The sequence below is a fragment of the Coloeus monedula genome (assembly GCF_965178545.1).
Source record: "Coloeus monedula genome assembly, chromosome: 2".
Lineage (NCBI taxonomy): Eukaryota > Metazoa > Chordata > Aves > Passeriformes > Corvidae > Coloeus > Coloeus monedula.
The window spans coordinates 5,995,956-6,010,838 of NC_138782.1; the positions used below are offsets into that span (position 1 = coordinate 5,995,956).

General features: G+C 41.1%; 1 protein-coding gene across 1 annotated transcript in view; it reads left to right on the top strand.

Annotated features, from left to right (window-relative positions):
* The window catches only part of SNAP25 (synaptosome associated protein 25), a gene marked incomplete at its 3' end in the record, with an annotated part of 60,739 nt that overhangs the window by 36,369 nt on the left and 9,487 nt on the right, over window positions 1-14,883 (top strand). The window contains exons 4-5 of the mRNA XM_082277291.1: window positions 5,499-5,547; window positions 13,856-13,973. Of these exons, the coding sequence (XP_082133417.1) occupies window positions 5,499-5,547; window positions 13,856-13,973 (167 nt within the window). The remainder of the gene's footprint in view (window positions 1-5,498; window positions 5,548-13,855; window positions 13,974-14,883) is intronic.

Consider the following 14,883-nt stretch of genomic DNA (forward strand, 5'->3'; position numbering starts at 1 on the left):
ATCTTTCAGTGTGACCACTATGGCCTTTGAGGAAAATCAATTGTGGTAGTATGGGGAAAAAAAGATGGTTTGTAGCTATGAAGCAGCAAGGAAAAAACAACAAGATCAGTAGTGCTAAAAGCTCAGAAGAAAGCACTTAGGAATGTACAGACAAAAGGGCTGTTTTGTACATTTAAATCCAGGCAGGACTATCTTTTTCCATATGAGGTTAGAGTGAAGTATCAAAGGTGAAATTTTGAGCTATAAATGTTTGATATCTGATGCTGCCATACGCAGGACACTGAACAAACAGAATGCCATTTTACCAGCTGTGAGTTTACCCTGACATTTATTATCACAGGCAAACATTCCTTAGTTTGAAAAGTAGAAGAAAAGGTGTTCTATTAATTTAGAGTTTGGCCCAAACCTTGTCAAAGCTAATTTGAAAAATCCCTTTGACATCATTAGACCTATTGGAACTACTGAACTATTGGAACAGTTCCCCTCAGTGAAGTGTTTTAACCAGTGTAATTCCACAGAAATGCGTATCTGGCACAAAGGAATGTGATCCATAACTCTGGTCTCACTTCCTCCAATGCAGGATTAGACCCCTTTGTGTAGGTTAACCAGGGGGTAGCAGATTCATGTGGGCTGAGGATCTGATTTAACAGGTGGAGCAGCAGTGTGTGGCTCTTCAATCAGGCACAGGGAGACATCGGAGCGTTAACAGGGTGACAGGGAACCTGGAGCAGGAGCTGAGCAAATTCATTACTATGGATGACTGAAAAATGTTTCTTTGACCACATTTTTGTCTTTAGGCTGTTGGCAGCTCTCTTTAATGTCTGTGGGAACTGCTAGCCATGTCAGCCTGTCCTGGTACATAACTGTCTGTATTAGTTCATTCAAAGCAAACTCTATAATTTCTGATTAAAGCAAAATTCTTCATCAAAGTGGAAGTTTACGTGTTCTTCACATAACTGAGAGTGTGTATATATGTTTTTCAGGATATCTCCTGAAATGCAGGGAAACTGATTTCCAGAATTTGGATTCTCTACCTAATACACCATCCTCTTATAGCGTTAGGAAAATCTTCCCTCAGGCTAAACCAAAATTTGAGTAGCTGCCTTTGGTAGGATAGGACCCAACACACCATATTCCTGGAGGGACTGATGAGCCCTTTGAGAAGTCATTCCAATTCTCTTCCTACTTTTATTTCCATCTTGGGAAATTAAGTTATGTAACGGCAATAACAAGAAATGATATAGCAATGCAATTCCCCTCCAAAGTGCTAGGCAAATTTGGGTGAATGTTTTGTTGCTGACTTGCTTTGAGTGAAACCCTCACCAAAAAAAAGCAAAAAAACCAAATAACCAAAAAAACCAACCAAAAAGTTTTAAAAAGCTATTACTGATGACTAAGGATAATGGATATTAAAGCCTCCAAAAGGGTTCCCAGTTATGCTGTTAAACTGGCTTCATTGAAGCACTGACAGACTAAAGTATCTATGAGTTGAATTAAGCCCAGGGGTTTAAAATCATACTCTGGTTCTTTGATTAATAGCTTTGCCAGTGGCCAAATGAAGAACCAGGGCATGTGCTTCATATAAATGATGCAGAACCCAAATCAGTACTGCTTGTTCGTTTGCTTTTATTTAAACATTAGAGCCTAGGTGAAAGATTGAAAGACACCAACTTTCCTAAAATCTACGGGGTCTGTTTCACCTTATGTGATACATTTTTAAGTTGGAAGTGTTGGCTTCCTGCTCTGAAAGGTCATCTCATGTGCAAAATTATTATATATATATTATATATTTTACCATCTGCAGAATATCTGCATTATGGATAAACAGAGGAACTCCAGAGCTGCCAGTTTAATGCCTCAACATAAGCAATTCATGCTGTGCCATTTTCTTCTAAAGGACAAGAATGTGAGAAGTTTGCTGTGTCTTGACAAAATCCAGCAGTCCAAATTCTCCTCTCAAGTGCAATGAGAAGACAAAGAGAGTCAGAATGTGTTCTGGAAACAGATGGCTGTTGCAGATTTAAGAACTGGATGAAAATGGCATGTGCTCATGAGTTCTGTAGGGTCTTGTGAAAGATGCATTTTTCATCTCTCTGGCCTGACCTACCCCTAAGCATTTCATTTTTTTGAGAACCCTTATTTTGCTGCAAACTAAACAGGATTGCCTGTACAAGGTGTGGAGGGTCTGAACACATTCCTCCATTGCACAGGAAGGAAGAAATCTAATCCTGGCCAAGGTGGAACTTTAGCACACAATTTCAAACCATGATGGACCCCACTAGTTCTACCCATTCATGGCTTCCCACACAGGATGTCCTTGGTGTTGGAGAGGACTGGATGTGGGTGGGAATCCTTCCTGAGCCCTCAGGACCAGACAAACCCAAGCACAGCCACTGGGCCCATGGTGATGCGAGTCTGTCATCAAGGATTCAGGGGCAGAGGTTGTAAAACATATTCTCCTGGACTGGCACTTCACAGGAGAGCTTTCATCACCTCCTGTTACACATTGTCCCAGCAACCAGCTCGAGTGGCACCTGCTCCGCTGAGACCAAGGGGAGTTTCTGTGTCTGCCCCCCAAACACACTTGTTTGGCACATTTCTTCTTCTATATTCCTTTAGCTGAGGTTTTGTACTTTCCAGAGATGCCTCAGTCTGTTGTCACTGGGGGTCAGTCACCGAGTGTTTCTCTCCTGCTCAGACATCTGGATGATGAAGACATTTTTAGAATAGTTCTGTCTTACAGACAGGTTGGGGTTTGAGCTATCTAAAATATCAGTCATAATGGAAATACTGAGCTTTTCTAAAAGTCTGGACCTATTTTAAATGCACGAATGTGATTTATTTTTTAATTGACTTTACACATTTAATTCTTTCTGTGGAAAAGCTGAAAATTAATGCTTAATAGAAATTTTGAACAGAAGGAGATTGTCACTTGATGTCTGAATCACACCTCATCCTTTTCAGTCACCACCTCTTTATTAGCTTCAATATGCTTTGGATTAGACCACAGATGCAGACAAGTTTATTCATTGCAGACCCTTTAAAATTTTCACATTTGTGTTAATGCCGTGGCAGGCTGTTCTTAAGAGAGATACAGTGTTGCCTGATAAAATTAAATGGCACTGATGATCAGGTAAATAAAAGAAAATTTCACCTCTTTCTCTCTGTGTAAAGATTTGATATGAAATACAAACCATAGGGTCTAATTGCTGAGTTCATCTCTCAGCACGTCTTGTTCAGGTCACTGGACATCTTAGCTGTGTAAAGGTAGTTTGCTTAGATGTTAAACACAGTAGGAAAATAAGGGTTAAAGAGCAGTAAATGTTTCTCAGCCTGATTATGTCTGATTCACCAAAAGCCATCAACTATCACAGCACCAACTAAAGGTTTCTGAGTTCAATATTTGGAAGGGTCCCATGTCAGACTGCACCATATTTACTGAAACACAGGGTGACTCAGGACCCAAGCAGCCTTCTTGTGTTTGCATGAGTATGTTTGTTAAAATACATACAAATCTGGGGGGGTAAAACCTCCCTGGGTACCAACAGTATAGAAAGACCCAATAAAAAACTGTTGCACAAGCAGTGCTTAAGGAAATATAAGATAATTAAGGTGGTTTCTTTATTCTAAATTGGCAAACCTAAGATAACCCTTGGACCCTAAATTTCTAAAGGCTGCAAAAATAAAAGCTGGTTGAGATTCAAGTAAATGCAGTGTGAACTTGAAGGGAGAGAGAGCAGTGGGTGCCTGGTAGATGGCTGACCCGAGGGCAGCAGGCTGCAGCAGACCATGGGGAGAGGCAGGAGGCCTTTTCTGTCCATCTGGCAACTCACACAGGGACATTCTAAAAAGAGGAAGCAAACCAGCCTGCACACATCTGATGTTTTTCCCAGTTTCTGCAGTGATGTAGACATTAAAGACAAGAATGGGAGTGCAGGGAGAGGTAGAGAAGGGCACAAGAGGCACCTCATGTCCCTCTTGAGCTGAGCAGGATCCTCAGAAGTGCAGCAGAGAAGCACCAGCTGCACCAGGCAAACAGCCCTGAGCATGGCAGGATTGGGCTTGTGGCTGAACCAGTGTGGGCTGTGGCAGCCTGGGAGTGCCCTGTGAGCATGGACAGGGCCGCTGATGGCCAGAGACACTTTTCTGCTCCCACAAAAACTGATGAGCAGTGAGCAGGGCAGCTGGCTGGAAGGATAACATGAAGTCCTTGATTTGCCTGCAGGAGTGGGAGGGTGGCTTGAAAAGCCAGATGGACAGTCAGGACTTTAGTTTTCTGTTCCTGATGTAGCCGTGCAACTGTGGGCTTCTCCCTGCCCTCTGCGAAATCGACACCACCACCTGGGGTGGTGTTATCTGTTTCACAGGAGCATGGATAGCTTTATGATCATGGCAACAAGTGAATTGCTGCTGCACATGTCCAGGTAGTTCTGCTGTCAAGCTGTCAGGCCACAGAGGACTTACTGCATTGGTTATTGACATGCAAGAGTCAGGAGATCATTCAGGCCATTAATTATTCACAGATGTTACCACTGCTCCAAGCAGAATGGAGCTGGTTTCCCCTTTGTAATTAAAAAGGAGATAATTTGATGTGTGATATAGCTCAGTACCACAGCACCCAGAAACCGGAGACACCTGGTCACATCCCAGAGTGATGATAACGCATACTAAAAATTGTACTTGTGAAAGATGCCCTACCACTGGTTTAGGCAGGTGGGAGCTGTGAATGGCTCAGCTTTGCTGGATACAGCTTTACTGTATCCAGTAAAGGCAGTGATAAGATTCCCACTAAGCTGTGGGAGCAGAGGCAGATTCAGTGTGTAGGTGTTTTGAAAATCCTACCTTCAAGCCCAATTCAAAGTCCATTAATGCTAAAGGTGTCTGTTGACTGTATTAAAACTTGGCTCAAACCCATATCTATTAGATCACTGAGCCAAAAAATATGGCTTAATCCTATTAAATATTAGCCTGCTTTAAACTGGATTTCCTAAGTAGGTAAGCCTTCTGACTTCTGTCAGCAGCAAGAGCTGTGCACAAACCACTGTGCCTCCTTCCCAAACATGTTTGTGTCATACCTGTTTTCCCTGGGAATTTCTCCTGTGAGATTAACATCCACCTACAATATCGACACCCCCATCCTCCCTTCTCCTGCTTCATTTAACTCGGAGATGAATCTTCTCTTTTTAGAAATTACTCCTGTGCAAAGTGTTTATTTTAATTGCAAGGTCCATGGCTTAGTGCTTTCTGCAGAAGTCCGGTATCCCAGTGAATCCAGGAGACTGATGGTACAATGGAGAGTACCTGGTTCCTTACACAGTGTCCAGACACATAATGTCTTTGGACTGTGCCATCAGCCCCTTGTCATTCCTTTCACTGTTTTTCTTGTGTCTTCCTATGTCCCATACCAAGGGCTGAGTGTTGCCTCACTGATCTCTCTTTCTCTCTCTCTCTCTTCTCCCCCTCTCTCTCCTTACCTTGCTACCACTATTGGGATGTAGAGTAAAGATGCTGGTATCAGGACTTTGGTTATGTTGGATGAGCAAGGAGGTAAGTTCAGATTGCTTCAGTAAGGAAGTATAACCTTTCTCAAAGTGCTGTACTGACTGTGTGCAACCCTGGAAATGAGGGACAGAAAATACGTGTGGTTGTGCATGAGAACCCAAAACCTCTTTGCCTTTAGCTTTGTTGTCCAACAGAGAAAAATGTACAACAGCTGCCTGAGAGTCTGTACTTCTTTTGATCTGCTTCCCATTAATGTCAAAGAGAGCTGCAGGCTGAACTCATCCAAATCACCATTTGATTTCAGCAAGCTTTGGGTCAAGATCCAGATACATGATGAGAAGATTTGTCTCTATAAGTGTAAAATCCAGCATTATTTATGCAGGTGCTACATAATTTTACCACTTGTTTAAGTCACAAATGAAAGACATGCAATAAATGCAACCCAAGAAAAGGTAAAACAGGTTTAGTTTGTGTAAAATTCAGTTACTTTTTGTACAGTAGTGAGGTGGTGAGGATGACAGAATTTTAGCATTAAAAGGTGTGACACAATCAGTTCATTACAATTGTCCATATAGGAGGTTTCAGGCTTAGACTACCTTCCTGTGGATGACAGTGACAAAGACAGAGCCTGATATATTCAATACATTCCAGGAAATTACATTTTTGCCCTTCATAATAGTACAAAGAAAAGGTAGCTTTCTCTCCCTCTCAATATAACTAATAAGTCTTCATTTGCTGTAGCACCACAGCCCCAGCAAAATGGTGGCTCCAATAAATCAACAGAGTATAAATTCCTGCTACTCTCTATCAGACCAGCCCCCCAAAGGCCCCTGTTATTATTTACTATGTGGCATGACACAAAATTATTATTAGGAAATGTTTTCTGCAGAGGTAATGCTGTATTACTCATCAAACCCAGATGATGATAATAAACAAGGGTATGGAATTGTTGAGAAACGGACTGCAGAACCAGACAGGTCCTTTCCAGTTGTAATGTCCCTTCCTCTCTGACACTATAATGAATGAAAAGTAATAACAAGACCTAAATGGAAAGTATTTTCTTCTATTTGCTCTTTTATGTATGTCTCATTGCTTTCCCCCAACATCCCCTCTTTAGGGAGAAGAATTTAACCCAACCAAATTTTGTCACATCGATTTGACTTGACAAGAAAAATATTACAGAGAATATTTTATTGTCTTCAAAAAAAAAAAAAAAAAAAAAAAAAAGGCAGTAAAAGAACTACCACTGAATACAAAGAACCAGAAATTACTTAGTTGAAACAGACATGGCACCTGTCTAAATAATGTGGTTTATTTCAGAAGTGAATTATACAGTTGTAATAAATCACAAATATTGTCAAAGAAAGTCTGGGAATACCCAGGTGTGTCTTGCAATGTAATTCACAGGCAGAGCAGCAGAAACTTTAGTGGTTCCTGGGAACATATGTTTCTGTTCTTTAACTGCTATTTTCCCACAGAATTCTAGGGAGATTTATTTTGATTTTAATCCTGAATTTTGGTAGGTTTTTTTTTACTTTGGAATTCTACTATTGCTAAACCCCTGTATTCAGTATGTCTGACTGATTCACTCTGTAGCCATGACAGGAAGGACAATCTGGGTGAGCCAAGGAGCTGAGGCTGGACACACTCACCTCTCTGGAGTCCAGGGAACTCAGTCTTAAACCCTTATATTGACAGTGAGACCTGAAATGCTTATTGTACAGCCAGAGATGCAGTTAGTCAATACCTGTAGGAAAGAATCAGACAGTTTTGAAGCCTCTTTAAATTGGTTATGGTCATGCCTTTAGTGGTTCAGTGAATTTAGCTTATGACTATACAGTGTGGATTTCTCAAGGAAAACAGCCAAATAATGTTACAAACCCTACAAATACTGTAACCTTGTACTATGCTAAATGTTTAATTAAGTTTTCTCCGTTTTAACCATATGTAAGTGTAGTAATTGCTAATTTTCTTATTTCATTTTAGCAATAAAGGACACTACTGGGCAAAATACACTAATGATGACTTTGAACCCTCTGTAATTAGTGCAATGTGTGCAGCTCACGGATGTCTCAGCAGATTATCAGATTAAGGACATAATTTGCTAACACTGCCATGTGATCTCTCTGCAGCTGACTGCACAAGTCACTTAAGATTATTAGGTGTTAAATATACAGAAAACATGACATTGATCTTTCCAGTGGGCGGCAGGTAGAAGATCTAATCTCTGCACTTGCTTGAAGCTCCATTTCTAGGTTTCCTTACAAAATTGCTTGTTTTGAGGTTAAACAGACCTTACATGGAAAAACCTTTTTGAGCTGATTCAACCCAAATACTGCAAAGCAGAACTATTTTCTGGTATCAGTAAGCAGTAGTCTCTGGGATCATAACAGGCAATAGGTCAAGGTAATTTCACAGTGCCAGGTATTGTACAACAAAGCCAGCCTGGATAGATGCTGTTGCCCGAAGGTTTAGCACAGCTGGCTGCACAGCAGGTTACAGAGTCTGTCATGAGCCTCGGAGATCTGGAGCTTCACAAGAGCTTTCTGTTTCACAGAGAATGGCACTCCCATAAAAACTAGAGACCTCCTCCAGTGTCCTTTGTAGAATGGGAACCTGAGTAGTCCTTCTGCAATATCAAGAGTTACCATTTTTTGAGTCAGGTATTTGTCACCCAAACCAGTTCAACACAGTTCTTCCTCCAGGGAGCCCACAGGAAGGACCTAGGAGTTTAGATTCTCCTTGCTGGGTATTTTCCCTCACTAAGAAAGCCTTTCCCAGCCCCCATGTGTATCCATAATGCTTACATTTTTTAAAATCTGGCTTTGAGTCAAGCTCCCTTAATTAATGATTTAAATAAAAGTATGTATAGAAGTCTTTAAACAAAAATACTTGTATTTTACATGAAAAAATTAATGCTGCAAAGGATTATTGAGCAATGGCAATTCCTCTGCTTCTTTAAAGCATGCTAAGTTAGAAAAATGTTAATATTTGGATGCATTTTGGTTAAAAACAGACTGTACAAATAAACCTAATAGTACAAAGTAAAGATATGAAGGTAAATCTGAAGTGTTAACACAGAAAAGGTTCCAGACTGGTAGGTGTCTTCATCCAAAGGAAACTCCCATCACCGGGGCATATCAGCATGGTCAAAGATTTGGACCTTCAAGGACATTTTTTGTGTAATGATGTCCTCGTGCAGTTTATTACAGAAGAATTTTGTTCCTGTATTCCAAATGAGGTGGAGGGGAGAAACTTTCCCAATAACAACAGTAGCAGCACAGTCATTTTTCATCCAAGACAAGACAGAGGAATAGCCACAACTTTGATAAGACACTAAGAAAATGTCAGTGCAATTGGAATTTTCTCCTTGCACCACAAATGCACAACCAGCAATGCCAGGAAACAGGGGGAGGAGATTAACCTACCCAGCAGATCTTACTCCAAATCAAGCTTAAAAAGGAGATAAAACTTGGAAATAACTGGGCAATCCTACAAACAAAAGCACTGGTACCAGTTGATGGTACCCATGCAAGCTTACCTCCACTCCTTTTGCAGGAGTTGTGAGTTTGGCAGTTTTGTATGCTGTGGCTAATTAGCAAAATAAAAGGGAACTCACAACTACTCCTGATTCCACAGGGGAATTGGTATTAATTACGCTGGAATTGTAGCACAGAACAAAAGACAAATGAACCCACACAAAGCAGGTTGTGCCTTTGTCTACTGTTATTTTTAGCACAGCTACATGTGGGCTCACAGCTCTCCCCTCCAGCTTTCTTCCATTGGTTACTGTGCCCAGCAGTGCCTTTCAGAGCACAGCTAGGTCAGGGTTCAGGATTTCTGAAAAGGCTGTCCCAGATACATACTACGCTCCAATATGATTCTCCTCTGTGGAAAATGGGATCATGGCATTGCATTGGACATAGTTAATCTGCTGACTTTCAAATGAAACCCTCGTGTACGCAATTATGATTACAATGTGTTCTTCAATGTGCCCTTTTTCTTTTCTTTTTTTCCTCCAATTAAAATTGTCCTTAGGGGAAATTGCTTCACTGCACAATACTCCAGGCAAAGGAGCAAGTTCTGATCTCCACAGGCATTTAACTGACATTCAAGCACAGGCCCCAGATCCTGGACATCAGTCAAGGAATATTTGTTATACATTACAGATGGGGATGCAAAAGTGAAGCAACACCATGCTTGCTCTGTGCTGGTCTTGCTACCAATGCCTTGTAAGATGCTTTTGCAGCTGTTTTTGTTCAGGAGACCACAGGAACAGCTGAGGGATGCCCTTGCTACAGCTTCCCTGCCCCAGCCACTTAACCCAGATCAGTCACAGGATGGGGAATTGCCAGGATGTTACGGAAGATCCTGGCAAAGACCCACTGGCAAATGGCCACAATGCTGTGATAAAACTAACAGGGCTAGCTTATGGGCCCTCAGTTATCTTACAGAAGTAACTCACAAATAGAATGATACAGGTAAAAAACTGTTCTTGTTTGTGTCCTTCCGTTGGTTTGCTGTAAGATCTGGAAGAAGATTTATGGTCACTACCTTGAAATGAAAGTAGTGTTCTCAGACATCAATATACAAAAAGGGCTAATAATTAGCAGAGTTTTCCAGAGGGAAAAAAAATGAAGGAAATCTCAATGAAACTTATCTCTGATGTGTATTTTGCTTCCAGCCAGCACCAATTCTCTTACGTATATATCATATATCATACATAAACATATAGATGCAGTTTATTCAACTAATATTGCAACAAACTGTCAAACAATGTTCAAACTCTGACCTTGAAGGGCTTCTCTAAATGGAAGACAAAAGACATTATCTCTTGTAGGCATGAATTTGCGTAGGTTCATGGCAGTATATGCCAACAAACTGTCTTCCCTAAAACCTTTAATACAGCACAGAACATTGGAATAGGGAAGATCTATGGAAACAGACATTAAATTAACCTCTCAATAGCCATCTGATTTCCTACCAGCAGTGATTCATTCTGGGCCACATTTTAATAGCAGTTATACCAAAACAAATCCAGTGTGACCTCATTAAGTTAATTCCACTATAATATTTATGCCTCAATAATTGTGGTTAGACTCATGAATCTATTTTCTTGCCTGTGGGACCGGATCTTTGACAGGTATAAATTGGTGTTGCTCCATGAAGCCAGCATAACTATGCTGATTCAAACCAGTTAATAATCCAGCCCACAACATTAACAGCTAGCAAGTGGTTTCAGGACCAGCAGCCAGCTGTCTAGACTTCTGGGCTACAAGTATGACATGGGGTTTTTTACACTGATGAGGTTTCCATTAATGGAAGATAAATTAGTTGTGGCTCCCTTTCCTATTCAGAAATAGCTCAGGCATCAAACACAAATTCTGAAGCAGGATAAAGTCAGGATTCTAGAGAGGGCTATGATTTAAATGGAAGTCTTTGAGTTGTGTCACATATACTCTTCAATACACATTTATTTAGGCAGAATAGGAAACAGGTAAAGAAAGTTCAAAAGGCCCTTTTACATACATGGCTTCAGACAATGTGCATGGGGGCAAGGAGAATTGCTTAGACTGAAAGCCACCAGTGGTACCAGATCTAGGACTGACCCATGCAGTGTTAACCTGGCTTTTTCCACTGGACAGACAAGGTTAGAGAAGCACTAGCAGGCAAATCAATGGAAGAAAGGTCAGTGCCTCTCATTCCCCTCAGTGTCAAAATGCACATGTGGGTACAGCCTTCTTTTAACTGAAGAGGGGCTCTGCAAGCACAGCTCTCGCAAGCAGGAGCTCGGGGTCTGTGACAGAAGTGTAGCAAATCCCATCATGCTGCATGAACCAGCATAAAAGCCAGCTCCCACTCCCACAGCTGCTTCCCAGAGCGAGAGTAAGCATTGCCCAACCGTGCAGGAGCAGGCAGGACCCGGGGTTAGTGAGGAGCAGGAGCACAGGGAGGGGTGTCCCCTTCTACCACAGACTCACATTTCTGATGAGAATGACAGTCTGTGCCTACGGACACAAACCAAAGCTTCTGCTGAAGCCTAAATTACAACGTGCATTCAGGCAATCCAACCTTGCATTTCTGGTTCTCAGCTCAGCTGTTTACCTCGCAGAACTTGTGCAGTCTCTCTGTCAGGTTTCCTTCTTAGTTTCCCAATCCTTTGCTTACACAATATGTGCCCCTTTTAGAGGACAGTGCCAGGTAACTCTGCTCCTCTAAATAAATCCTTGAATTTGGGATCAATAACTCCCCTGGTATCAGGAGAGAGGCCCATCCAATGAGGAGAATGAGAACCGACAGCTGAAAAGCAGATGAGTCTCAGCAGACTGACATGGCACCTCTCCTTCTCAAAGCCCAGTCTCATGCAAAAATTAAACAAAGAGCACAAGTTCAATACTTGAATTATTCTAGCTTGAATAATTTAGCCCAGGATTTTCTAGGCCCTCGAGGGGTGAGGTTCCTGTTTCCCATTAAAATTAATTAATTTTAATGGGAACTGGGTGTCTAAACCCCCCAGAAAGCTTTGAAAAGCTGAACCTCAATTGTTATTAGAAACCCAAGTAAGAAATTAGGCTTATTCATGTTCTCAAAGAAGTCAAGAAGAGCTTTATACTGACGTCAATATGCATATGATTTTTCTTCTAAAATGCCTTTTTTGCCTGGATAGGACTCAGTTAATGTCAGGGATGACATTAAATTTCTTCTACAACCAGTGCTTTTAGTTCCTTCCTCTACAGTCTAATTCTGTTTTTTTCTATTCCATATGGGGAATAGGGAGGTATTCATGTTTTACTGGGATTGCTTTACTTTTCCTTGTTTAGGTACACTTACAATTTTTAATGGATTGAAATGCTGCTCCAAGTAACTTTCTGATCCTGGGTAGTATTTGAGTTTATCCTTCAGGAACAAATGGTGTAAAATGTAAATCCCGTGTAAAATGTAAATCCCATATAAAATGCTGTCCCTACTCCAGACTCCACACAAGACCCTTGATCCCATTGGATCCCTATCTGTTTACATCAGTGGAGAATCCATTCCTACACTTTTACATCGTAGCATTCTGCTCCTCTAGGACATTTTGCCCAGCTTTAAAAGTGAAAAAAATTAACACATTAAGTTATTCTGAGCCACAAGGTTGCTAAAAAAACCCTAAACCACCACTAGCCTTAGGTGGAAATATGCCAAATTCTGTTTGATGCCAGCAGAGAGACAGGGTCTATATATGGCTGGTTTCTGGGCCTGGTGCTTCTTAACTTGCCCTGGAGCAAAGCAGAAGTGACCCCACTGAAAACACGAGTCTTCACTCAATGGCTGTTTCCATAAGGTCCCTTGGGGCCAGAGACAAGGAACATCACAGCTGGTGACCCTCTGCCGGAGAGCATCAGGCTCCTGGAGTGGTTTCAGTTGTTCCATGTTCACTGAGGTTACTCCTGATTTGCAGCACCCACACCAGGAAGAAAACCAGCCCTGAGGCCACACTCAGATTAGAGATCAATATCCAACGCCAGTCAAAGTGGCAGGTCTCAGTTTCCTCAGCCTCTGGGAGAAAAGGGTACCTGGATACAAGCCCTTAACAGCTCACTCCATTTCTGGTGCCATTAACTAGCAGCTCTCTCACTCACTAATCAAAGCAATTGTGCTGCCCAAATCCACCTAATTCCAAGGCATTTGTAAGCGTAAGTAACTGAAGTGTTTTCCATGGAACGACATATTTTCTCTAATATTAACATACATAAATGCAAAATAATAACTCTTTCTTTCTCCTGGATGTCACTGTGTCATAGTAAGTTGATGTATTGTATTATGTTTCTGGACCTTGAACTTTATAACCCTTCCTTTCTACATCATTACGTCTTGTTTATATTAATATATTTCAAATAAATTCCTCCTTTGTTTTACTCTTCCCATACTAGTAAAAAAACACTTCAGCATCCAATGCAGCATACATCCTTTCAGCAATGCATCAGCTCAGATTAATGCATTGTAATGTCATTATTAACTCAGTTCTACATGGTCATTTTTCATGTTCTGTTGAAGACAAAATCAAACAAACAAAAATACAATTCATTCCACACTGTCATCCCTTTGTCCTGACCAGAACAACTCGATCGTGTTGAAGAAGGCATGAACCATATCAACCAAGACATGAAGGAGGCCGAGAAAAATTTAAAAGATTTAGGGAAATGCTGTGGCCTTTTCATATGTCCTTGTAACAAGTAGGTACTGGGTACCGGCTCTGCTATGTGGTGTCCAGTTTTTTGTCACAGTGAATGTCTGAAGTTTTTGTCTTTTTTTTCTTTGTCCTTTTCCATCTGCTTCATTCTGTGGGGATAAAATACTTGTGTTTAATCAGAACAACTGGAACGCATCGAAGAGGGAATGGACCAAATCAATAAGGACATGAAAGAAGCAGAAAAGAATTTGACGGACCTAGGAAAATTCTGTGGTCTTTGTGTCTGTCCATGTAACAAGTAGGTGCTGCCTGCCTCATCTCTTTGAGCACTTAAGGCTGATCCCAAAGGCCTTGTGAAGCTCATCCTTGCTAGGCACATGGACAGGATGAGCATGTGGCATGCAGAAAGAACGATTCTGGTTCAAATGCATTCATCTCATAGCATAGACAACTGACTGGGAATTACTGTAGATGCATTAAAATCAGGCATACTGCAGTGAGAGCTTCACTGTTGACACCTTTTAATGGTAAAAGTTTCAACATTTTACACAAAGTGTACTGAGTGGTTCCATTTTCCAGTGAAAAAAAACTCTGGGGCTACCTTATTCCTGGACACCCTAAATTTTGAAACGTATTTTCACAAACAAGTTTCATAAAGAAAAGAGCTGAAAAATGCAGAAGAGGTCATACTAAACATTGCTCAAAATTGTGAATGAAAGTCACACCTTTTTTGTTGTTCAACAGAAATAGTCCTCGATGATATCTTGAAAGAGATGTGACATTTCATAATTGGAAGCCAACTTGAAATGGTTTTCGTCTTGCCACAGGCAACAAATTTGAGAAAACCACAACATGCCAAATTTGTCTCGTTTGGGTAGCACGTACACTAAGCAGAAATGTTGAAATCAAATTTGCTTGCATGCCATCACACTTGAACGAAACCGTCCTCCAAGTAATGCAAAGCTTGTTTTAAATGCCAAATGAAAATGTGATGTGCGGTTATGTGGGTGTAGGAAATCGGGGACAAAGTGGACCAATCCCGAGTCCTTGAGGAATGGCAAATCCAGCATGCAGTGAGTAGTCATGAAACCAGGTTGCAGTGAAAACACTCCTAAATGGTTGGCCAGAGACTGTGCAGGAAACAAAACAGAGAATAGTGTTGCTGTAGTATTAAACTCCCTTTCTGGGTGAACTTTCTTCACAGCCAA